Here is a 23,239-nt window from a genome sequence, read left to right as displayed (position 1 = left end):
AGACAATCAAGTTATAATGGGGTCATGAGCATAGGCCCTAAACCGTATGGCTGCCATCTTTATGAAATTCGGGGCACCTGGGCGGTTCTGTCGGTGAAGCGTCCGACTTCAGCTCAGATCATGATCTCATGAATCGTGGGTTCAAGCCCCGCATGGGGCTCCACGCTGACAGCTCAGAGCCTGGAGCCTGCTTCGGATTCCGTGTCTCCCTCTCTCTCTGTGCCCCTCCCCCCCACCTCAAAATTAAACAAACATTAAAAACCATTTTTTTTTTTTTTAAGAAAAGGGTAAATTTGGAGACAGACTTGCACACGGAAAAGACTGTGTGAAGCTGAAGGCAGAAATCAAGGTGATGCCTCTACAGGCTGATAACTGCCAAGATGGCTGCCAACCGCTGACGCCAGGGGGGGACCCAGAATGGATTTCCCTCAGAGCCCTCTCCTACCTTGGCCTTCTGGCTTCCAGCACTGAGAGACGGTGAATTTCTGTTGGTCGGGCCCCCCAGCTTGCGGTACTTTGTTACAGCAGCTCCGGGAATGGGAACACACTGCCCTTCCAAGCTGGCATGATGGTGCCCAAGCCACTTCCGGCCGGACCTCTGGTCCCTCCCTCATCTGCACACACATCAAAGGACGGGAAACAGGGCCTCCCCAAATGAAGCGCACTGCTTGCATTGCCCTATGCAGCCTCCTTTCTCCACCCCTCGCCACCCTCACCCCATGCGCCTCCCTTCCGGAGTGGCTGTTGCCCACCAGGGGTCACCCCCCTGGGGACTGTGCAGTAAAGCCCCATCTCCTCAGCTTTTCCAGTGGGACCCCCACACCCAGTTCCGGCCTCTTCTGCCTCCGCCTCCCCCACTGCTGCTTGCCACCCAGACCACACCGTCCGAGGTTCCAGAACCTAAGGCTGGCCTCCCTGCACACCTTTGCCCCTCTCTGTGCCTTTGGCTTGTGCTGTTCACCAAAGTGTCTCCCGTGTACATATCAGTGCACCTCAAAAATCCTAGCCTTGGGGCGTCTGGGTGGCTCAGTCGGTTGAGCGACCGACTCTGGGTTTTGGCTCAGGTCATGATCCCAGGGTTGTGGGATCGACGAGCCCCAAGTGAGGCTCAGTGCTGAGCGTGGAGCCTGCTTGAGGCTCTTTCTCTCTCCCCCTCTCTCTCAAATAAAAAAAAAAAGCCAAAATCCCAGCCTTAGCCAAGCTCTGCCCCCCGCTACCACCGTCCCGACCGGTCTAGGGCCCTGGGTTACCCTGCCTCCAGCCCGAGCACCCCACCCTCCGGCCTCAAGTATCAGCCGGTGCCTTTCGCCCCAAAGTCTAGGAAAACAAGCTGTCTTGCCACCAGAGGGGGATGGGGACCCGCACTTTCACATCATGCTCCAACCGACCGGAACTAGTTGTAGCTCTGAGGACATACCGCTTCCTGCCTCCAGAGTGAGGGAGGCAAGGACATGGACCCTGACGCCGGGCGGCCCTGGTTCGAATCCCAGCTAGGACACTTAGTAGCAAATGGTCTTATCCTCTCTACCTCGCGGGGTCACTCTGACGATGGACTGAGTTAATAAACGACAGGTACTTGAGTTAGTGCCTGGCACCTGATCGGCGCTAAGTAAATCCTTGCTGCTATTCTTAAAAAAAAGGATAATACTCCTTTTTTATCCGTGAGGATAATACTCTTCCCCACTGGGTCCTGCGGGGAGCCGCCCCAGAAAGCAGGTGGGACGGACCCCAAGGTCGGGAGATGGGCACATCCGTCCGCCAGCTCCCAGGTTACCCTGGGCGGGGGGCTCACCCCTCCATCTTCCAGCTCTCCGTGGGGGCGTGCAGGGCAGCTCCCCCCACAGGCAGCCGACCCAGGGCCCAGGGCGAAAAGCAAGGAATAACCGGTGCGGCTGAATCGAGGTGCCAGCAGGAGACGCCTGCCCAGAGCTGGTCCCTGCCTCCATGAGTGGCCGGAGTCAGAGACGGGCGGACAAGTGGGAGGTGGGGCAAAGGGTGTCTGTGCTCTCAACAGGTGTCCGTGGCTGCTTCGAGCGTTGGCGACGATCGGATGAAGTCAGACTTCTGGAAAATGCTTTGCAAGCGATCAAGGAGCACGCGAATGATCACCGTTATCAGTGGCGCCCTCTACCATTCTTTTGTCCGGGATTCCCCTAATTACAAGAGGCCTCTGGAGTGGCCCGAGACGGAGGCTTATGTCAGATGCTAGCATTCCTGAAATGACTCATGTGGTGACCTACTCCTCCTGCGTTGCCTGGGACTTTCTGTGGTTTCAGCGCTGAGAGTCCCCAAGTCGTGGGGGCCGGTCGCCCTCGCTGCAGAGGGGGGCACACCCTGGAAGGAGGGCAGTGGGGATACTCACCGATGAGAGGCGACAATGCCTCTCGCGCCGTGCCCGCCCCCGCGGCTCCCACCCCGCTCAACCCGCTGCCACGTCTGAGCGGATCTGTGGCCAGTTCAGGAGGGCTGTTACATTTTCGCTAAGAATCAAAGGTTCCCTTTCTTTTTCCTCCCTTCAATAAGCCCTGATGGTTCGTCCTCAGACATCGTAGGAAACTCGGGGGGCGGCGGGGCGGGGGGGGGGGGGGACGTAAAGAAGCTAGCTTTAATTCACACAAAACCCTATCACCCAGAAATAAAACCCTGGACGTTTTAAGCATATTTCTTTCCAGATGTTCCCTATGCCTTTAGAAATACCTCTCACAAAAGTGGTTTATGATGCCCGTAGACAAAGGGCTGTGTTAACATACGCACACACCCCCATATCTTTTCTACACAAAGGAGTCCTAGGATCTCAGAGCAGGAGAGCCTCCCTCCAGCCCAATTCCTGAGTGTTACAGATGAAGAAATAACTGGGGCCACGTGACTAACAAAGCCTCTTCACCCCAGTGGTTTTCCTGACCCTCAGGAGGGAGAGGGCCACCGTGTCTCTGGGAGAACAGGCCGGCGACCCCAGGAGTGGCTCGGGATTCCTGCAATGTGGCCCATTCAGGACGTCATAATTAACCACCATAAATATCACTTAATAGCTAACATGGCAAACAGCCTGCTCACAGGGAGAGAACGCACGTGAAGTGGACTGGAAATGACTTTCTCTCTTCCCTCTCACATCAGCCATTAATTTTCTTCCTATCAGATGCCTTGGGCCAACACAAACAAAATTAAACTTGACAGGGATAAATGTGAAGTCCTTAGGAATAGACACTCCACTCAAGAGAAAACAGGTTGGGGGAACGTGAGTCAGTTCTTGAGGAAAAACTCCTGGGAGCCTGAGTCGACACCAGGTCCCATCAACAGAAGCATAGAGCCCAGAAGAGAGGAGGGGACGGCTCCACTGTGCTCTGAAACATTGGGCTTGGTGATGGGAGCTGTGCTTCTGGGCACCCAGAGTTGGAAGCCGACCCAGAGCAGAGCAGGGGGCCAGGCTGGAGAAGCCTCCTGGAGACATCAGTGAAGACACGATTGAAGGAACTGAAGATGTTGGATGTGGAGAAGACGTTCATTCAGGGAAAATAACCCAAATTCTTGACTCTGGGGAAGGGAGCAATCTCTTTCACTGTCCGCGTACCAAAGACAGGCAGTGCCTTCTTCTCCACAGCCCCCCTTCTTTAGACCGGGGGTGGGGTCAAGCTTCCTGCCTGTTAATAAGGTGTGGCTGGGGAAGCATCTAGTGCCAGCTGTTGGCAGCTGGTAGGGCATCCCTTGTCCTCAGCTTTGGGCCTCACCTGCGCATCCCGGGCAGCTGGCAAGTAGTTTCGCTTCCATCCGGTAGGACACAATTCTTCCCTTCAGTGATTTGAGGGGCCCCACCCGTGATAGAGGGATGGTCTTATTCCCAGGGATTATAGACCGCGCCAGTGGATGGAGTTTTATGGAGGCAGGTGATCTTTCAGGAACTTCAACACTAAAGCCGTTGAAAAATGGAATGCCCTGGCGGGGCGCCTGGGTAGCTCAGTCGGTTAAGCATCCTACTTCGGCTCAGGTCATGATCTCGCGGTCCATGAGTTCGAGCCCCACGTCGGGTTCTGTGCTGACAGCTCGGAGCCTGGAGCCTGCCTCGGATTCTGTGTCTCCCTCTCTCTCTGCCCCTCCCCACCTTCGAATAAATAAACATTACAAATTTTTTTTTTTAAATAAGGTCGACAGTCGCTGGGTTCAGGGCCCCCCTCCCCCCGGATTCATCTTAACTTGATTACATCTTCAAGACCCTGTTTCTAACGAAAGGCACATTCACAGGTACCAATGATTAGTATTTCAACACGTCCTTCGGGGTGGGGTGGGATATAATTAAAGCACAGTGATGCCCATTCCTTCAGCGTGCGCATAAGAGCTGGGTGTGGAAGGAAGGGAGGAGAGAAGAAAGGAAGGGGAAGGAGTTTATTAGTGGAAGAGTGAGACTTGCATGCAGGTATTCAATGTATCTCCGAGCACAGTTGTATGTACATGTGATCGACAGCGTGTGCACACAGCCCCGAGAAAGGGATTGCACGGTATAGCTGAACTGATACTCCGTTAACTATGGATGGCTATGCAGCCACTAAAAAGAATATGTCTTAAATAACAGGCAATATGTTGGACTATGGCTTACAATTTCTATCCAATGCAAAATAGCCCTCCTAAATGTAGAGTTTGATTTCAGCAAAATTGAAGGGACATTTGGAGCCAGGGCATCTGTATGCAAGCTAACAGTTCAAAACCTGAGTTTTGCTTTCCGATGGAATATATAAATATATTTCTTGCCTCATTTCTGCCAAAGCATATTTCTCTTCCACATTAGCAGTGTTGGAGCAAGCTTTATTTCCCTAGGCTCTTTAGTATTTCTCTCTAGGGTTTTCAGCAACTGTTGGATGAGTATCAATTTATTTCTTTTATGAAAAATAGAAGTTCGGGCACCTGGGCAGCTCAGCCTAGCATCCAACTTCAGCTCAGGTCATGATCTTGTGGTTGGTGGGTTCGAGCCCCGCATCGGGCTCTGTGCTGACAGCTCGGAGCCTGGAACCTGCTTCAGATTCTGGGTGTCCCTCTCTGTCTCTGCCTCTCCCCCACTTGTGCTCTGTCTCTCATAAATAAACATTAAAAAAATTTTTTAATACACAAAAGTTGGTTTTCTCTAAGTCAAATCTATAGGCTCTGACCTGGAAAGATTTTTGTATGTGTTGTTAAATGAAAAAAGCAGGTTATGGAGTGAAGGGTGGTGAATAATTCTGTTCAAAAAATAGGGATAGAGCCATCCTTAAAATCCATTTATCAGTCCCTTATAAAACGAACCTCAGCAATTGTACCCCTGGGCATTTACCCCAGAGAAATGAAAATGTTAGGTTCACCCCAAAACGTGTACGTGAATGTTCATAGCAACATTATTAGAAATAGCTGAACATCATAGGTATAATCACTAGTAACAATCAGATGTCACAAACTGTGGTACATCCATGCTATGCAATATTGCTGTTCAATAAAAAGAAACAGACCGTGGGGCACCTGGTAGCTCAGTCGGTTAAGCATCTGACTCTTGATTTCGGCTCAGGTCATGATCTCACGGTTCGTGAGTTCGATCCCCACGTCGGGCTCTGTGCTGGCAGCTCAGAGCCTGGAGCCTGCTTTGGATTCTGTGTCTCCCTCTTTCTCTGTGTCTCCCCCCCCCCCCCGCCGCCCATTCATGCTCTGTCTCTCTCTCCCTCAAAAATAAATAAACATTGAAAAAAAATTTTTTTAATAAAAAAAATGGCGGAGACCCCTGGGTGGCTCACCCAGTTAAGCATCTGACTCTTGGTTTCGGCTCAGGTCGTGATTTCACAGTTGGTGAGTAGGAGCCCCCCGGCTCTGTGCTGAGAGGGAGAAGCCTGCTTGAGATTCTCCCTCTCTCTCTGCCCCTCCCCCTCTCACTTGCACACTCTCTCACAAGCTCGCTCTCTCTCTCTCTCAAAATAAAAAAATAAACTTAGAAAAGCGGGGAGAGCCTCACATACATGTATGCGAGTAGGTGTGCGCACAGGAAGGTGTGGGAAGATACACAGCAGACTGGTTGGCCTCTGGAAAACGAGTCTGGAAAGAGGTGATTTGATTAACCTTTTCGCGTCAGCCTCTCAAGTATTTGACTTGTTCCAACAGGCGTGTGTGTGACTTGGTAAATTTGTTCAGACCCACAAGGTAGCCCCCAAACAGTGTGTGGGGAGAGGGAGAGGGCGTCAAGAGCTCCGCCTGGCCCACAGCCATGCCTGGAAAACCCTTGCTCTGTATTTCCACGAACGTCTTGAATCGGGATCTGGGGGAGAGCGTGACTGGCCCACTCTGGCCTCCGTGTGTCCCGCTTCCCGGCCACCCTGACACCACCGGCCTACCGTCATGCTTTTTCCTGCCCCTCACAGCCTCTCGTGGCTCTCCACCAACCCCAGGCACTCAGGGAAGAGAGCAGGGGCGGGGGGTGACTTCTGGGTCCAGCACTGGCGAACCTTCCCTGAGCCGTCACCAGGGGCCAAGAATCATCTGAGTGCCTTTCAAGCATTGCCTCTTGCGATTCTCCCAAGAGCCCCAGGAGAGGAAGCCTGTGGTTGTACCCATTCTACAGATGAGGAGATGAGGTCGTTCTTGCTTGGCCTGGCACGGAGAACACCGTCGAAGCGTATCCCACTGGGGGCGTCACCGTCCCCTGACCAAACCCGGCCCTCCCACCGATGGCCCTCGAGGCCCGCCGGCCTTTAGGAGGCAGGGGTGTTCACCCAGCACCCCCGCCCTCTGGAGGCAGCAGCTAAGGAAATCGACAGAGGGGAACGTCTGGCCCGCTAACCGGCCAACGGGTGGGAGGGCCGTGTCCCCTGAGCCCTCTCCATCGGAAGTATGGAGAGACGGATGCCAGTCGGGCGCAGGCCCTGCTTCTGACATTGTGCTTCCAACCGGGAGGTCAGGCTGGGCTGCGGGAGGCCAGCAGGACGCTTGGCAACAGCTGCAGAGCAAGAATTGGCCCCAGTTGGAAACAGCCCCAACCCCAGCCACACAGTGTCGTCAAGAGGAGCTCCTTGCCGAAGCGGAGAGGCTGAACGGGGCACGAGGGGGTTGGCCTGCGGGGCGGGGCCTGGAGCCCTGTGTGCCCCGCTCTCCGCCCGTGTCCGCTTCTGCACTGGGCGCCCCCAGACTGCAGGGGAGCAGCTGCTAGGAGAGCTGGACGATAGCTTCTGGAAGGGACGACCGGCTTCTCCTCCTGCAGTTACGAAAGTACCCAGGACGTCCTGCCTCCCTCTCTGCGGAGGCTACTTCTCAGAGTAGGGAAGGGAAACCAGGCAGGGGGGTGGTCCTGGCCTTTCTGGAAGTTTCTCTGGCTGCAGGTTCTCTTCCCTCCATCACCTTGAGTGAGTCAGCTCGGGTCATGATCTCGCGGTTTGTGGGTTCGAGCCCCGCGTCGGGCTCTCTGTGCGGACAGCTTCGGATTCTGTGTCTCCCTCTCTCTCTGCCCCTCCCCAGCTCGTGCTCTGTCTCTCTCTCGCAAAAATAAATAAACATTAAAAAAAATTAAAAAGAGAGAGAAAGGGGAAGGACACAGACACCATGGTGGCAGATTTTATCCCAGCTCCCCTGACCCAGACCCATACCTACCGCCGCACGGCCCCCAGCCCCGCCCCCTCTACGGGGCCTTCTGAGTCCAGCCACCAAACTAACCGCCGCTCCCCAGGCTCTGACCCCAGCCCTGCCTTTTCTCGGCTTCCTCCTCTCCCTGGAAGTCCCCTCCACCTGTTCCCAGGGGCAAATTCTTTGTCATCTCTCAAGATGGCTCTGCAGTCGCCTTGGACAAGGGGATGGCATGTCCTGCTTGATGCCCCTTGTCCCTGCTTGGTGACTGATGGTGTGCCTATCACTCTTACACACGTTCACACACAGACCACGGTCACCTTTGGGGCACGCCGCCCTCCATCTGGTGCTTCTCTGTGTGCCCATCCCCGCGCCAGACCAGGGATGCCAGAGCGGGGATTTCTCCCCTCTCCGTGCCCAGGGCCCGCACAGAGCCTGGCGCACATGCGGCACGTGGGGCTGGAGTCCATGGATACGTGAGCGCACGGAACACTTAGAATGTTCTTTTCCTCTCGTTGTCTCCAGGGATCTATAAAGGCCACTGCTTCCGGATCAATCACTTCCCAGAGGACAATGATTACGACCACGACAGCTCGGAGTATCTCCTCCGTAAGTGCCAAGCATCTTTCGCTTTCCTTGTGTGTGTGGGAGGCAGGGGGGCAGCCGCAGGAAAGACGGGCCCCGTGAGGGTGAAGGGGTGCTGTTCTCTGGATGCTCTTTCTCTCCCTTTCTGATTCAGAATTGTTAGTTTGGAGGATGGACTTATGTCCAACGCTGCCAGGGCATGCTGGGTATCCCAGTGGGGTTACTTGGCGCCCAGGCCCATGCCTGGGGAGACTGAGGCCCAGCCAGAGCAGGTGACGGTGTGGGCGCTCTGCTCGCCAGGACTGCTGGTCACGGCGAGCTGCAGAGTCGCTGATTGCTGCCATGGGGCCTGGCGCAAGGAGGTTAAAGACGCAGGCCTGCCCAGGCCAAGCGTCCCTAGGGGGCTGTGATACCCCAAGTACATTGCCCTCCCGGCCCTGGACCCGCCCACCCCACCCCCCACGTACCCAGCATTCTGTTCTTGAAAAATCAGACGGTCCGGTGGGGAGCCACCGCCTCTGCCCCTGCCTGTCCTGTGGTTGGGCTGACCCCCAGACTGGAAGTCACAGCATATACTGGACAAGGATAAACCCGTCCCACACGGGAAATCCAGATCTCATCCCTGGGCCTGTGAACACCACCCTGGGAGAAAGGAGGGGGCCACAGCCACAGAAGGTGCCTGGAAATGAAAGGACAGCACCCCTTGAAGCCGCTTCCCCCTTTCCCATGAGTCAGAACACGCACACAGCTGCTCACGGCATCGCCCTCGGGGCCCGGGGCCCGGCTTCATTGATGGAGAATCGACAGCAGCGTCCTCAGAGGGAGCGCAATTCACTCTGCACCTGCTTGTGGATCGTTTTCTTCTAAGAGAAAGGATTTGGGTTGTGAGTCGTCTGGTCAAACAGTACAGCGTGTGGTTCCCGTGGAGCCTGGGGAAGTGTCAGGAGGCTCTGGCCAGACCCAGAACCGGAACAAATTTGGCCAGCTCTGCCTCCCTCACCTTCTCTTCTTCCTCCTGCCTCTCCTTCCTTTCTGCTTTCTGGGGCCAACGCTGAAGCAAGCAAATGACATTCCGTAGGGCCACCGCAAATGGCCGTGCGGCTTACGCACACGCTCACCTACACTGTGGTATAAACAACACCCCTCGAGTTGCACAGTGCGCGGCCTGCACAGCCATCTGGGGCGACCCCTGGTGCTCAGCCCAGCTGGGATGTCTCATGAGCGTCGGCCCAGAGGTCAGATGATGTAGCTTTCTGGGGTTCCAGCAGGAAGCAGACGGCATGCTCAGATGCGGTGAACGAAGGGTGTCTAGTGAAGGACTATTTACAAAGTGAGGTCAGGGTTAAGGAAAGCTTGCAGGGGGTGGGGGGAGCAGCAGGGCTAGTGGCCACAGGAGCCCTTGCACTCCGGGGCCTGAGCAGGTGAGGAAAGCAGGCATGGGAGCCTAGAGAAGGGAAGCCGGGAGGACAGGGCTGCCCGGCAGGCGCTGGGGCTTTTAGGAGGGAAGGCAGTCACCTCGCCTCACCGGAGCCTTCAGGAAGGAGGCTCGGGGAATACTGTTTCCCTGCACGCTCCTCCCAAAGCTAGAGGCAACGGAGCCCAAGTATCCTTTGCGTGGTGCATGGTGCGGCCTCCCGGGGCCCAGGGCAGGACGCAGAAAGTTCGAAGGAGGACCGGGAGGGGCAAGTCGGGGATGTGCAGCACACTCTCCCCTCCAGCTTCAGGCTCCCACTGTCCCCAGATTCCACCTGCGGTGCCCGAGGTGGGGGGGGGGGGCGTGAGGGCTAGGAGGGGCCCCGCAGCGATTTTCCCAAATCGATGGGGACAGCACAGACGAAAGATCATTTGGGAAGGAAACGCCCTCCTCAAGTGTGCTCTGTGGGGGCCCGGCAGGTTCATTCACAAGCTGCTGATGGAATTGGGGCGGAGGGCAGAGCTAACCCTCCAACAAGGGGGTGTTTTTCCACTCGGGGGCTGGCGGAAAAAGGAGCTGGCCCCGAAACGAGATTCGGAGTACAGGTACCTGTGAGCTTCAGCCAGAGGGAGCAGGCAACGTCCTCGAACTGGGGGGGCCAAGGTCACGGTCACCACGGCCGTCCCCCACAATTCCCAGTATTTGGCCCTCTGGGCCCCAGAGTATTGTGACCCCCAAACTATGCAGAAGCACAGGAGACAGAGAGGAGGGGTCATGAGAGTTCATTTATTCACCCATTTAACACAAAGTTATTCTTGGGCCTATTACATGCCAGATACTGTGTTAGCCACACATGTCACTGCAGCGGCGGAGTGGATGCTCCAGTGGGTCAGAGAAGGTCGTGGAAGGTTCCACGGCGCTTGCCTGTGGGAGTGGCAGCTTAACCATCCGGGCGAGGGGTATCGACCCTGACAGGTCCAAGGCTGTGCTTCTCATACACCCTGCCTTCCACAATTCGAGAACAAAGTCAACCTTCCCACCATGCATTCTGAAGTCTTCCCGAGAAACCAGGCTTGTGCATTGAGTTCCATCGCTGTCAGAGGGGCTCCCCCCTCCCCAGCCCGGGGGCTCTGGCAGTGCCCCCACTGGTTTGTACATCCACAGGCAGGTGTGGGGTCTGAGCGGTCACCCCACACACAAACACACAGCCTGCTGTGTCTTTTCCACCGGCCCCTCTGGCCCGGGGGGTTCCCACCCATCCCACCCTGGTCCTGGGGTCCCTTTTCCGGGTGCCACATTTCCCATCACGGAGCCGATTTGGGTGCTAAGGCTCGCAGTATTGATGTCAGGGCTGCTGGGAGGCCCCTGTGCCTGAGGGTGAGTGAGAAGGAGGTACCCGTGCTCCAGACAAGACACGGACTCTCTCCAGGGCTTGATTTGGCCTTGAGGCATGGCCCGGACCTCAGCCTTGCTCGTCCCTCAGCTCTGTGCAAGACCCACGCTGCACCATTGTCTACGGCAACCCCAGCTGGCTTCTGCACATCCAGAGCCCTGGGATGAGCCTGTGTGGCAAGGGACAGGCACGCACATGACTGACGTGGGCAGGATGGATGGCTCTGAGCCAGGTCTGGCCTCAGCGACCTTAGAGGCACTGGGGTCCCTTCTCCCCGGCCCCTCTGACCCGTCTGCAGAACGGGGGCTTCCAGGGGGAGCTGACCCCGGATTTTCTGGCCAGCATGGCTTTGAGGCATGTTTCCAAAGCCCACGGGAAACCTCCTCCCAGAGCCTGCGGCTGCAAGAAGGCAGAGGAAGGAGGAGGAGGTGCTGGAGAGAAGAGCTTTATTTAATGCCCCCAACAAAGCCCCCTCTGTGAAGCAGGGCACACACTGGTGGGCTTACAGGAAAGGAGACAAATAGTGCCTTCAGAGGCTGCAAGGCCACAAACCGGCTCAGCTGGCTCAGGAGTCGGCGCCTGCCAGGGCTCCCCGACTCGCTATCCCCCACCGGGGCCACCAAGGGTCCATGTCGCCAGGATTTCTACTGGGCTGGGAGACCTGTAGGCCCATCAGGAAGGCTGAGCTCAGGGCTCCTCCTGAAGCCCCATTTCCCTTCCTCCTGGCCCTTCCAGCCAGATGCTAAGGGGGACCCATATTCCCTAAGCCCCTACCAAGTGCAGAAAGTGTATTTTTTTCCTAGGGCCGCACGCCGGGTGGCTTAAAACAACAGGAATTTACTGTGAATTTACTCTCTCTCGGTGCGGAGGCTGGAGTCTTCAATGGGATGTTGGCAGGGCTGGGCTCCCTCCACGGCGCCCAGGGGTCTCCTGCGACGCCTGTCGGCTCCCCACCCTCCTTGACGTGGGGCCCCCTCACTCCTATCTCTGCCTCTGCCTTCACATGACTTCTTCCCTGCCTGTGTCTCTTCCTCTGCTCACAAGGGCACTTGTCATTGGATTTAGGACCCACTCTAATGCAGGATGGTGTCCTCTTGAGATCCTTAATTTAATCACACCTGCATAAAAACCCTCTTCTAAATAAGGTCTCATTCATAGATACCTGTGATTAGGACTTGGTCACATCTACTGGGGGGAGGGGTGCAATTCAACCCCTACAGGTAGGTATTTAATACTACTCTCCCCAGGTTACGAAACAGGAGACTTGGGGCGCCTCGGTGGCTCAGTCAGTTAAGCGGCCGACTCTTGTGTTCAGCTCAGAGTGTGATCTCACAGGTTGTGAGTTCGAGCCCCACGTCGAGCTCTGTGCTGATAGCGTGGAGCCTGTTCGGAATTCTCTGTCTTTGCCCCTCCCCAGCTCATGCTCTCGCATTCTCTCTCTCTCTCTCAAAATAAATAAACAAACGGAAAAAAAAAAAAGAGAGGAGACTGACGTTGTCAGAAGTTAGCCGCCCTGGTCGGTGGCAGAGCAAGTGTGCGAGTCCAGCTTGGCTGGACAGCGAGGTCCACACACGTCCCACCGTGTTTAGCCACCACACCCCGCCCCGTGACCTCAGGAGGCCCTGGTCTGTCCCCACAGGGGTGGGGAGGGGGACGATGACAGCAATGATGGCAGTGGAGATAAAGGCTGTCACTCAGAAGTATGTGCAATGGCCAGGCCCTGTGCTAAGCCTCTTAATACACACAAAACCCACCAGAGGAGGTGGGTCCCTGCTCCCAGCTGCTTTCCGCAAACGGGGAAGCTCAGTGTTAAGTGAAGCGGCCTGACAAAATAGCCAGCATGTCCCAGAGCAGACCCAGCCCCACCTGATGCCAAAGGCTGCGTCCTCAGCCACCCATCACCACTTCCCAGCCTTCCAGAGGCTCCTTAGAGACCGCGTCCGTGAAAGGCTCAGTGTAGCAGTGAGGGTGTGGCGTCTGAATGGAAGGCAGACCAGCGTTTTCATAGCTGTTATTGGGGCTCCCAGATACCATTGAGGGGCCCTCCTGCCTTCGGGCTGGCAGGGGGAGCCTGCTGCGGGCAGACGTGACTCCCGGCCTGAGCCGTCGCTTGAGTGGGGTCAGGCTGCCCCCGCCCGGCCAGCTCCCAACCCGTCGAGGTCTGCAGGGCCTGATGGGAGGGAGCCTTCAAAGTCAGGAGAAGGGCCTCGAGCGTCGCGTCGGGGCTCCCGGCCGACGCCCGAGGCCGAGGCGGTGCCCAGAACGGCGGCCGCCCTCACCGCCCTCTGCTCTGTCTCCCGCCCCGGCCCAGGCATCGTGCGCGCCTCCAGCGTCTTCCCCATCCTCAGCACCATCCTGCTGCTGCTTGGCGGGCTCTGCATCGGCGCCGGGAGGTTCTACAGCCGCAAGAACAACATCGTCCTCAGCGCGGGCATCCTCTTCGTGGCCGCAGGTGAGCCGTTCCGCCGGCACAGGGCGCGCGCCCGGGGCGTGCGCGGGGCTGGGGGCGCCGACGCGAGGTCGTTGCTCGTAATTGACTTCAAAGGTCCGGGTGGGAGGGGGCTGGCGCGGGGCGTGGGGAGCGGCTGCTCAACGGGCACGGAGTCTCCTTTTGGGGGCGGCGAACACGTTCTGGAACTAGAGGCGTGGGGTGCACAACACGGTAAATGTACTAAATGCCGCTGAAGTGGGCACTTGAAGGGGCTCATTTGTGCCATGTGGATTTCACATCAATCACAAAAATAAGTAAGTCTAAGTGTGCAAAGTGCCACAAAGGGGCAGTGCTGGCGCCTTATGAGCCTGGCTGCCTCGGGGGGGGGGGGGGGGGGGCCAGGAGGGTACCCCGAGGGACTCACGGAAGCCAAGACCCGAAGGAGCGGAGGAGGACAGGGTGAAAGGGGGCAGAACGGGCAAGGGTGCACATCAGAGCCACCCTCTGCGACCCAGTGAAGGCCCACGGAGCTGCGGGTGACAGTAACACACGCCCTCCGACCTGGCGTGACGCTGGCACTCCTCCGGGCCTCGATGGAGAGACTTCAGCGCATGCCTCGCCACTGCAGACGCGGAGGCAGTCAGGCCGGAAGTGGGCTCACAGCTGGCTAGCGGCCGGCAGGTGCACATACATGGTGGGGTGGAGAAGTCGGGTTTTCCGGCCTGGGTCTCCGGGGGAATCTTGACGGGGCAGAACTTGGCCGGTGGCATCCCGGAGTCTCCAGGCAGCACCTGCAGAGGTCAGATAAACTCGCAACAAGGGACCCTGTCAGGAGAAACAGGACGTGCCTGACGTCCTAGGCCTTCTAGTAAGTAAATTCGAGAGAGGTTACAAAGTTCAGTAATTCTTTCCTAGGTTGTCAACAGAGCTCCTTGCACCGCCTTATCAGTGTTTTTGCTTTCAAAGCATCCTTTGTCTTACCCCAGTCTGGTGAGGCGACCCTAGATGGGCCTGGTCTCTGCATCCTAAAACGGTCCAGTAGTCCCATGAGGGTGACAATGAGAATCCCAGTAAAGGTGGTGGTTGGTGGTCGAGCTTCCTTTTTGAGGATGGGGAGGGGCCTCACAGGGCCCCACCGGGTCTTGTCCTCTCCTACGGTCTCTCGGAGAGAGGGAAGGCGACTTCCCAAAGCAGTTAAGGGACTGGTTCAAAATCTTTCAGCCAGATTCTTATGGTCCTTCCTCTACATTACTTCCGCTTCTGCGTCCTTCCAGGGCAACAGATAATGTATGAGTGTGTGGGGGGGGGGGCTGTATGTGTGTTAAGGGTGTGTGGTGTGCGTGTGTGTGTGTGTGTGTGTGTGTTAGCAAGAAGTACCCGAGTGTCAGGTCTCCTTCTTGGCCACGTCCCCATCCCTTTGCTTCTTGTCCCCTCCAGAGACAGAGGTGGGAGGAAAGGGCCACACCCCATTCTCTCTCCTCCTTCGAGCCCCCAGATTTCTGAAGGTGGGGACCACTAAAGAAGTCCCTGCTGTGAGGTTTGAATCCCGTACCCCTTCCTTTCCCGAGGAAGGGAAAGATTTGCGTAACACCAGCTACCACATACTACAGCCGTGGCCCCAGGGCTCGGTGAGCACAACCACATCATCCCAGATTCTGAGGGGGTAGTCAGGTGGCCCAGGTGGCTTCCCTGAAGTCACGTGGTGGCAAAGACACAGGCTGTGCCCACGGCCGTCGGCCTCCAAAGGTGCCCTCCGCAGCTGCCCATTTCCCCAGGGGGAGCCATACAAAGCCATATCCAGATGTCCCGGGTCACTGGAGAAGCTGTGGATTCCAGGACCCTGGCAGAAGCAGGATTCAAGTGCAGGCAGCTTGGCTCTACTCAAACTCACTTATAATGAGATGAAATTAAATGAAGACCACAACAGGTGACTACATCCCACCTCTCAAGCTAGCAAAGGTCCAGCACGTTGATACAATAAATTATAGGCTGTTGACACCCACAGTCGTACTCCTGCGCGTGAGGAGCGGTGTGGACGCAAGGACGTCCGTGGCAACTTTGTCCTGGCGGAAGGCCGGAAGCCACCTGACTGACGCCCATAGCAGAGGCCTGGTTAGATATCCATGCAGTGGGTGCTACATGCACTTAGACAGACAGCTCTCCGTGGCCTGACGTGGAACCGTCTGCCAGGTGGACTGTTGAGTGACAAGGCAAGAGGACAAAGAGTATTGTGCAAGGAAAGAAAGAGATGTGTGTGTGTGAGAGAGAGAGAGAGCAACAGAGAGGGCGGGAGGGAGAGAGACTAGATACAATGATAATATAAGAAAGAAGATAACAGGGGCGCCTGGGTGGCTCAGTCGGTTAAGCCTCCAACTTCGGCTCAGGTCACGATCTCACAGTTCGTGAGTTCAAGCCCCCTGTTGTCGGTGCAGAGCCCCCTCCGGATCCTTTGTGTCCCCCCCCCCAATCTCTCTCTGCCCCTCCCCCACTTGCACGTTCCCTCTCTCTCTCTCTCAAAAATAAATAAAACATTTTTTTTATAAATTTTTTTTTTTCAACGTTTATTTATTTTTGGGACAGAGAGAGACAGAGCATGAACGGGGGAGGGGCAGAGAGAGAGGGAGACACAGAATCTGAAACGGGCTCCAGGCTCTGAGCTGTCAGCGCAGAGCCCGACGCGGGGCTCGAACTCACGGACCGTGAGATCGTGACCTGGCTGAAGTCGGACGCCCAACCGACTGCGCCACCCAGGCGCCCCAAAACATTTTTTTTTTAAAAAAGAAAGAAGATAACAGTAATGGCCTTCAGGAGGGGAACTAGGTAGCCAAGTGCCTATGTTTTACATCTCATCGGAACTTTTGCTTTATTACCTCAAAACCAATTCCTTAAAAGAAAAGTCGGCAACCGGAATAAAGCAATACCTATCCAAGGGGGGGTGGCCACCAGCCCCTCCTCCGCCCTCCTGTCCCTCGTCCAGCTATGGGTCTAACGTCTGCCTCCCTCCCTCCCACCCCTCTCCTGCTTCTCTTTCAGGCCTCAGTAACATCATAGGCATCATCGTCTACATTTCCAGCAACGCAGGTGACCCAAGCGACAAACGTGATGAAGACAAAAAAAACCATTACAACTACGGTTGGTCTTTTTACTTTGGAGCCCTGTCCTTCATCGTGGCCGAGACCGTGGGTGTCCTGGCCGTAAACATTTACATTGAGAAAAATAAAGAGTTGAGATTTAAGACCAAACGGGAGTTCCTCAAGGCCCCCTCCTCGTCTCCCTACGCCAGGATGCCGAGCTATCGGTACCGGCGACGACGCTCACGGTCCAGCTCGAGGTCCACCGAGGCCTCTCCGTCCAGGGCGGCGTCTCCGGTGGGCCTGAAGATCACTGGGGCCATCCCCATGGGCGAGCTGTCCATGTACACGCTGTCCAGGGAGCCCCTCAAGGTGACCACCGCCGCCAGCTACGGCCCCGACCAGGAGCCCGGCTTCCTGCAGCTGCACGACCTGTTCCAGCAGGACCTACAGGAAGGCTTGCGCGTCAGCGTGCTGAACCGGCGGACGACCCCCGTGTGAGCCACCCCCCTCTCTGCACCAGCCTCTCCCCAGAACAGCTGTTTGGATCCCACAGGAGGGCATCTGACCCTTAAGGCTGGACCGACCATGGACTGAAGCCAAAACCCAACCCTCCCTCGTCTCCAGAAAGTGTCACGGGCTGGCTGGGAGCGAAGCGCTGGGAGACGGGAGTTGGAAGCCGAAGGCTGACTTTGTCCCCCAGAGGGGCGTTTGACGGCCCAGGATTCCGAGATCTCCTGAGGCTGCAAGGCCTTGACCAACCTGGGAAAACAAAATCAAGCCATTGTCTCCTCTTGGAAACAATTCTTGCCGGAAGAACGGGCTTTCAGAGCCCTCCCTCTCTGCCTGGGTGAGGGGCCACCGGGAGGGATTCACCGGGTACACGGGGACCTTTGGACACTGGTCAGGTGCCGTTTGACCTGAGGTTCTGGGTCTGTGAGCGGGAAACAAGGAAGCCGAAACTTGCCCCCTTCCTGTCTGTTTCTTGCTCTCTCTCTCTCTCTCTGGCAGTGGCCGGTTGTTGAAATAACAGTGATCCTGAGGAGAAAGCCCCTGTGGCCAACTGGTGCTTTGGCCTTTGTGCTATCCTGGGGCCGGCTTCCCTCGACCTGAGGAGACCAAGGCCTGTGGAAGGATCCGCAGTGGAGGAGGCCATTCGCTGGCCTGGGTGTGAGGTAAACCCAGAGTCTGTGGCTTGGCATTCTGGTCTGCTTCTAGAAGTTTCTGCCATACACAGAAAGGGCAGGGCGCTCTGACTGTACTTGAGAGCCTGGAAGATTCCACGGGTCTGAAGGAAGGTGCCCATATGGCCTCTTGCCGTGCCCCTCCCCACGGACCCTCCTCAGAGCAGCTCTGTCCCTTCTTGGGGAGCGGAAGGGGCAGACCCCCACCACCACCGGCGTTTGGCAACAGGAGCCTGAACTTCTGTTCGAGAAAGGGAGACCCGAGGGTGAACAGCGGCCAACACATCAGAACAAACATCCGTTTCCTAAGTGGTTATTGATCGTGACTGGTTGCAAATGAAGGCCAGGGGAGCAAGTGACACCCGGTTCTCCGTCCAGACAACGGCAGCAGCAGCCCCCCCCCCCCACCACACCCACTCTTGTCATTTATTCTGCCACCACCCGAAGGGCTCAGCCGAGGGAGTTCGGGCAGTTTGGACGAAAAGGCCGCGCTGTGTTTGCCTCCCTCCTCGCGGGAGGGACATCTCGGCGCTCTGGAACCGAGGCGGCGGTTCCGCGCTGGACGTTTCCTTCCGACCACAACCATCTCTTCCCATCCGGAGGCAAGCAGAGAACGCAGGCGCGAGTGTGGGTTCAGAAGACCAACTTTCTGGAACAGGGAGCTCACCCTCTTTTATATAAAACACGCGCTTTCTAAAGACAAATCCTTTCTTACTTTTTGAGACTTGGTCGTCCGATCTCGAGCGGTCGCCTGTGGTCCCGGTAGCTGTCATCCTGAGAAGCGACCAGCGAATTCTTACCTCAGCCACCTGCTCGCCGACCCCCTGGGCGGACTCAGCCCCCAGGAGTTGAGATCTGGGTCACGGTCATCGCCATCCTCCTTCACCCCCGGAGAGGAAATCTCCCCGGGGACCCCTCGCCTGACTGCCCCGCAGCGCTGGCCAGCCGAGGCGCGGTGTGCTGGGGACCCTCCGCACTTGCCCGAAACCCCTTCCTCCCGTTGAGGTTGGCTTCGTGTGGTGGTTTGTCCAAGCATGTGCAGCCGTGAATGCTGGAGTGTCAGGGCTCGTGGCCTGCCCTGCTGGGGGCCAACCCCGTCCCGTCCTGCCCCCAACCCGACCGCCCTTGGTGCCCCCCCCCCCCCCCATCTGTGACCCCATCTTCCCGGGCTCTAAGGAAAGGGGGCAACATCTGGGAACCCATCACCCCGCCAGGTCCCCAGACTCTTCTGTCACTTCCCAAAGCAAGGCAGCCGTGCTGTTTCTTCCACATAAGTCACCTCCTCCCCTGCTGCCCCGGAAGTTTCTGTCATTTCATGCAGAGAGCTGTGTTCCCATGAATCCTACCTCTCGCCCAGTCCCAGGCAGAGAATGTGGGGCCCCCTCTAGGGACCAAGAAAGAGTAGAAAGAACCAACAAAGAAGGACAGAAGAGCAGGGAGCAGAACCACCTCAGAGCCCCTGGTCTTCACAGCCTTTCTCCCCACCATGCCCGGGCTCCCGGACCCTCTGCCCGGGGCCACCCTTCTGCGCACCGCCCCTCAGCCAGGGGCGCCTGGGGAAGTGGGCGGAGCTGGCTCCCTGCCACCTGTCAGGCTGAGACCTTGCGTCCCCAGAGGGGGACGCAGGGGCCTGTGCCCACCTCCTCCCATCCCACCACCCTCTCCAACCAGCCCCTGTGTGTTTCGCCCGTTAAGCACCTGTGAATCCTGTTACCTACTACTGGTTTTGGGTTGTTAGTTCTGTCTTTTTTTTTAATTAAATAAAAACCTTTTTGAAATGTTCTCTTCTTGATGTGGGGGGAAGGGGTCGAGCTCCCTTTGAGTCTTTGTGGGCACTGAGGGCAAACCATGTCCCTCCTGGGGGACACTGTGGACCCTCCAGGAGAAGAAGGAGGGCGGCTGGGCCCTGTGCCGGCCAAGGTGGGTTTCTCCGGCTTTCATCTAGGTCACCAGCCACCTCCCTGGCAACACCAGCTGGTTTCAGACTGTTGAGTGGTATCATCAAGGTGCCTTTTAACAGATGGGCTGGGAGATGGACGGGCCACCCCTGCGTGTGGTGTGGGCATCTGGGCAGCTGAGCAAGCCAGACCCGTCTTCAGAACCTGCCAGGCGGGGGCCAGCCAGCCAGAACCACAGCCTCGGAGGCCCTAAGTTGCCTGCCAGGGTTTCTAAGGAGTCCAGCCTCCTTTCCCCCTCCAACTTCGGAAATGATTAAAAAAACAAAGGAGGCCAAGTAACAAAATGGTAAAGCTGGCTCCAACCAGAGGCCAAATGGGACCAAGCCATCTAATCTCAGGCCCAGCCGCCTGAGTCAGAGAGAGGGACCGCCCCCCGCCACCAGGAGTCAGACAGAGGGACCGGGTGGCCCCTCGGAGCAGGGCAATACTGACACGCTGCGACAGGCCCCCGCGGGTCACAGGGGACGCCCGCTGTAACCCAGCAGGTTCACCCCTGCAGGTGGGCACGGGCTGGATGTCAACTCTATGCTCTGGGGAGGCATGACAAGGGGAGGACTGCTGTCCTCCTCCACTTCTACCCGAGCTACCGTCCAGGGGACATGTGCATTCAATGCCACATCCCCCTTTCTTTCGGGACCCAGACCTCGAGTTTTCCTCCTGAGAGTCAGGGGCTCTGCTGCTCCTCCTGGAGCCTGGAGGCACCAAACTCTGAACATCCAGAAGGTCTTTCCTGGTCCCGGCAAAGGGAGGCCGAGTGAGCCACGTCCCTGCTCTGGTGGCTGCAGGAACCATTCCCCGCACGTCTGAACTTTCTCCCCTGGCTTTTTAACCCTCTTTCCTACCACCCGGGATGGGTCTGTGGGGAAAGTGATGTCCCAGATGCGCTGAGCCACCAGGTCCCAGGGCCCGGTGAGCTCAGCTCCACAGCCCCACCCACTGACCCCCCTGCTCCAGCCCGAGCCGTTGCCACCCAGCACCAGCCCCGCGTGCCAGAGGGACTCTGCCTCCTGTTTGTTCTCAGCCCTCAGGAAACTCTGGCTCAGCACAAGCTTTGCAGCCGTTCTGGGGGGGATCCCGTGGCAGTCTGAATTTAGGGGCAGGGTACGGCCTCCAACGTGGGGTTCACGTGGTCCCGAATTTCTGTCAAATAAAAAACTCGGTCTCCCTAGTTTGCAGAGTTAGATCCACAAGAACTGACACAGAACCGGATGTTCTCATTCCCTAACCAAAATGCCCCCCCCGGGCCCCGCTCCGGCCCGGGAGCCCCCATCCTTGCCTTCACTTACGCTACTCAGAGTAGGCGAACAGCATGACCAGCAACGCCCAGTCCTAGAGTGGCTTAATGCAACGGAAGTTTACTTCTCACTCATGTAAAGTCCAATCGACTGGGTGCGGGCTTGACATCCAGGGGGCCGAGGGGGAAGACAGAGGGCAGGCAATTGATCATGAGAGTAGGGGAGTCTTGTGGGGAGTTTTAAGTGACTTTCCCTCCTGCTTATATGCCGTTGGCCAGAATCCAATAACACGGTCACATCTCTAAGAGCCGGGGAAGATACGAAATGTGGCCTGGCCCAGGAGGAAAGGAAAACAGTTTAGGGAACAGCTGGCCAGTCTCAGTTCCCTGGTCTGTGTCCTTCAGCACCGTCCTCTTTTCCCTCCCCCATCACCCACCAATGTTCTCGGGAGTGCCTACGTGAAACCGGGACTCTGTCTGGGACTGCATCTACCTGTGTGGCCTGAGCCCTCCTTCAGCTCCGGCGGGATGCCTGGCCTCTTCTCTGCTCCGGATGCGCCATCCGCGAAACACGTCTACGCTCCCTTCTCTGTGGCCTTGGAAGAATGGGCTTGCGCTTGTGCCTTGACCCCAACAAGAACCAGAATCCCCGGACATCGTGACCAGCAGGAGTGGTAGGTGCCGTAAGAATCATCCCATTTGATGGACTCATCCTCGAAGAGGGATAAGCCAAAAGAGGGAGGAAGGGATTAAGGAAGAATAAAAAGAAGGAAGGAAATATTTTTTGAGGATGTTCACAGCAATCATGAAAGGGAGATGCCACTACCCCAGGGGCGATTTTGTTCTCCAAGGGCCACTTGCCAAGGTCTAGAGACATTTTTGTTTTTTTTTTTTTTAATTTAAAAAAAAAATTTTTTTTTAATTTTTTTTTATTTTTTTTTTTTTTTAGAGACAGAGACAGAGCATGAGTGGGGAAGGGGCAGAGAGAGAGGGAGATACAGAATCCGAAGTGGGCTCCAGGCTCTGAGCTGTCAGCAGAGAGCTGGACGCGGGGCTTGAACTCACGAACTGCGAGATCATGACCTGAGCTGAAGTCGGACGCTCAACCAACTGAGCCACCCAGGCGCCCCAAGAGACATTTTTGGTTGTCACACTCGGAAGGGGGTTGCTCTTGGCATCTAGCGGGTGGAGGCTAGGGATGCTGCCGAACATACTCCACCCGCCAAGAACGATCTGGCCCCAAATGTCACCAATGCCAAGGCTGAAAAACCGTGCATTGGCCTGATTTTACGGTGAGGGAGACGAAGGCACAGTGAGGTCACTGGTGCGGGGTCACACCCGGGCCTCTGATACTTGTACCTAGGCTGTGGACACGTTAGGAACACCCAATTGTTTATTTCCAGGATTGCCTGTCCCTGCAACTCTTTCTGATTTTTGCCTTTTTCCTCTTTGCTTTTGAGCCAACAGTTTTGGAAACAGAAATTTTGGAACAGAAATTTGGAAACAGAAATTCCTCACTGCAAGAGGAAACGGGCAAATGGCCACCTGGCCTGGGTGGGGGCAGGGGTGCCTGGGTTTGGGGGCAAAAGGCTGACTGAGTTCAACCAAATGGGTAACCGGAGATCAAGCCCAGAAACCTGGCCCGGCTTGAGGCCGGGACTCCACACCTGGGGCGTCCTCCTCTGCCCACGCCCCTGTCGGCAGCTGCAGGGACACGGCCCGGAGCCAGAAACACCGATTCATGAGCCAGCAGCACTGGGCAAGCCCCCCAACCTCTCAGAGCCCCCGTTCCCTTCTCAGTCAGATGAGGAGGTAGCACTTCCCCAACCCCCAGGGCTGTTGGGAGAATGAATGAAACTTGAACTTGAAGGAAAGGTTCGTAAATACCTGAGCTCAGCAACGAGCATGAAGAGTGAACTTTCGGGAGTGTTCGCTGACCAGCAACACATAAGGAGTTTCCAGATGGATGGTTCTAGAACAGCCTTGGGAGGTGGCACGCTGAGGGTGTGGTTTGGGAGAAACCTGTCATCCCACGGATCCAACACGGGGCAGTGCTCCCCAGGGAGGGCTCCTGCCCCAGCTGCTTCTCTGGCTGAAGCCCATTCGTTTCCACCCTCTGGTCTCCAGGACACCGGGTGGCAGTGGTCACGGCTGCCCCTGTGGCTCCTGCCTTCTTAGCAGGTCCTGCAGTCCCGCGAACCTTATTCAGGCTGGAAAGGCTGCAAGAGCCCAGTCCTGACCACTTTCAGGTGCCCTGGGAGCTGGGCTGCACGGGAAGGTCTGGGTCTCTAGCGTGGGGCTGGCACAGAGGAGAGGCCTGGGGGGCGGGGAAGGGAGGGAGCTCCCTGCAGGGAGCTCAGAGGCAGCACGTGACTTCAGCTCCCTGCACTGGTTCCTAATATAGCACCC

At 56.9% G+C, this 23,239-nt stretch overlaps 1 protein-coding gene across 1 annotated transcript in view; it reads left to right on the top strand.

Moving 5' to 3' along the window:
* CACNG4 (calcium voltage-gated channel auxiliary subunit gamma 4) overlaps positions 1-19,485 on the top strand; it is an 84,528-nt gene extending 65,043 nt beyond the window's left edge. The window contains exons 5-7 of the mRNA XM_049638189.1: positions 8,086-8,169; positions 13,264-13,404; positions 16,417-19,485. Of these exons, the coding sequence (XP_049494146.1) occupies positions 8,086-8,169; positions 13,264-13,404; positions 16,417-16,955 (764 nt within the window). The 3' untranslated portion in view covers positions 16,956-19,485. The remainder of the gene's footprint in view (positions 1-8,085; positions 8,170-13,263; positions 13,405-16,416) is intronic.
* Positions 19,486-23,239: the final 3,754 nt, after the last annotated feature.

The sequence above is a fragment of the Panthera uncia genome, chromosome E1, assembly GCF_023721935.1.
Source record: "Panthera uncia isolate 11264 chromosome E1, Puncia_PCG_1.0, whole genome shotgun sequence".
NCBI classification, from domain to species: Eukaryota; Metazoa; Chordata; class Mammalia; order Carnivora; family Felidae; genus Panthera; species Panthera uncia.
The sequence above is the reverse complement of the archived record's forward strand: the minus strand, read 5'-3'. Positions and strand labels throughout refer to the sequence as shown.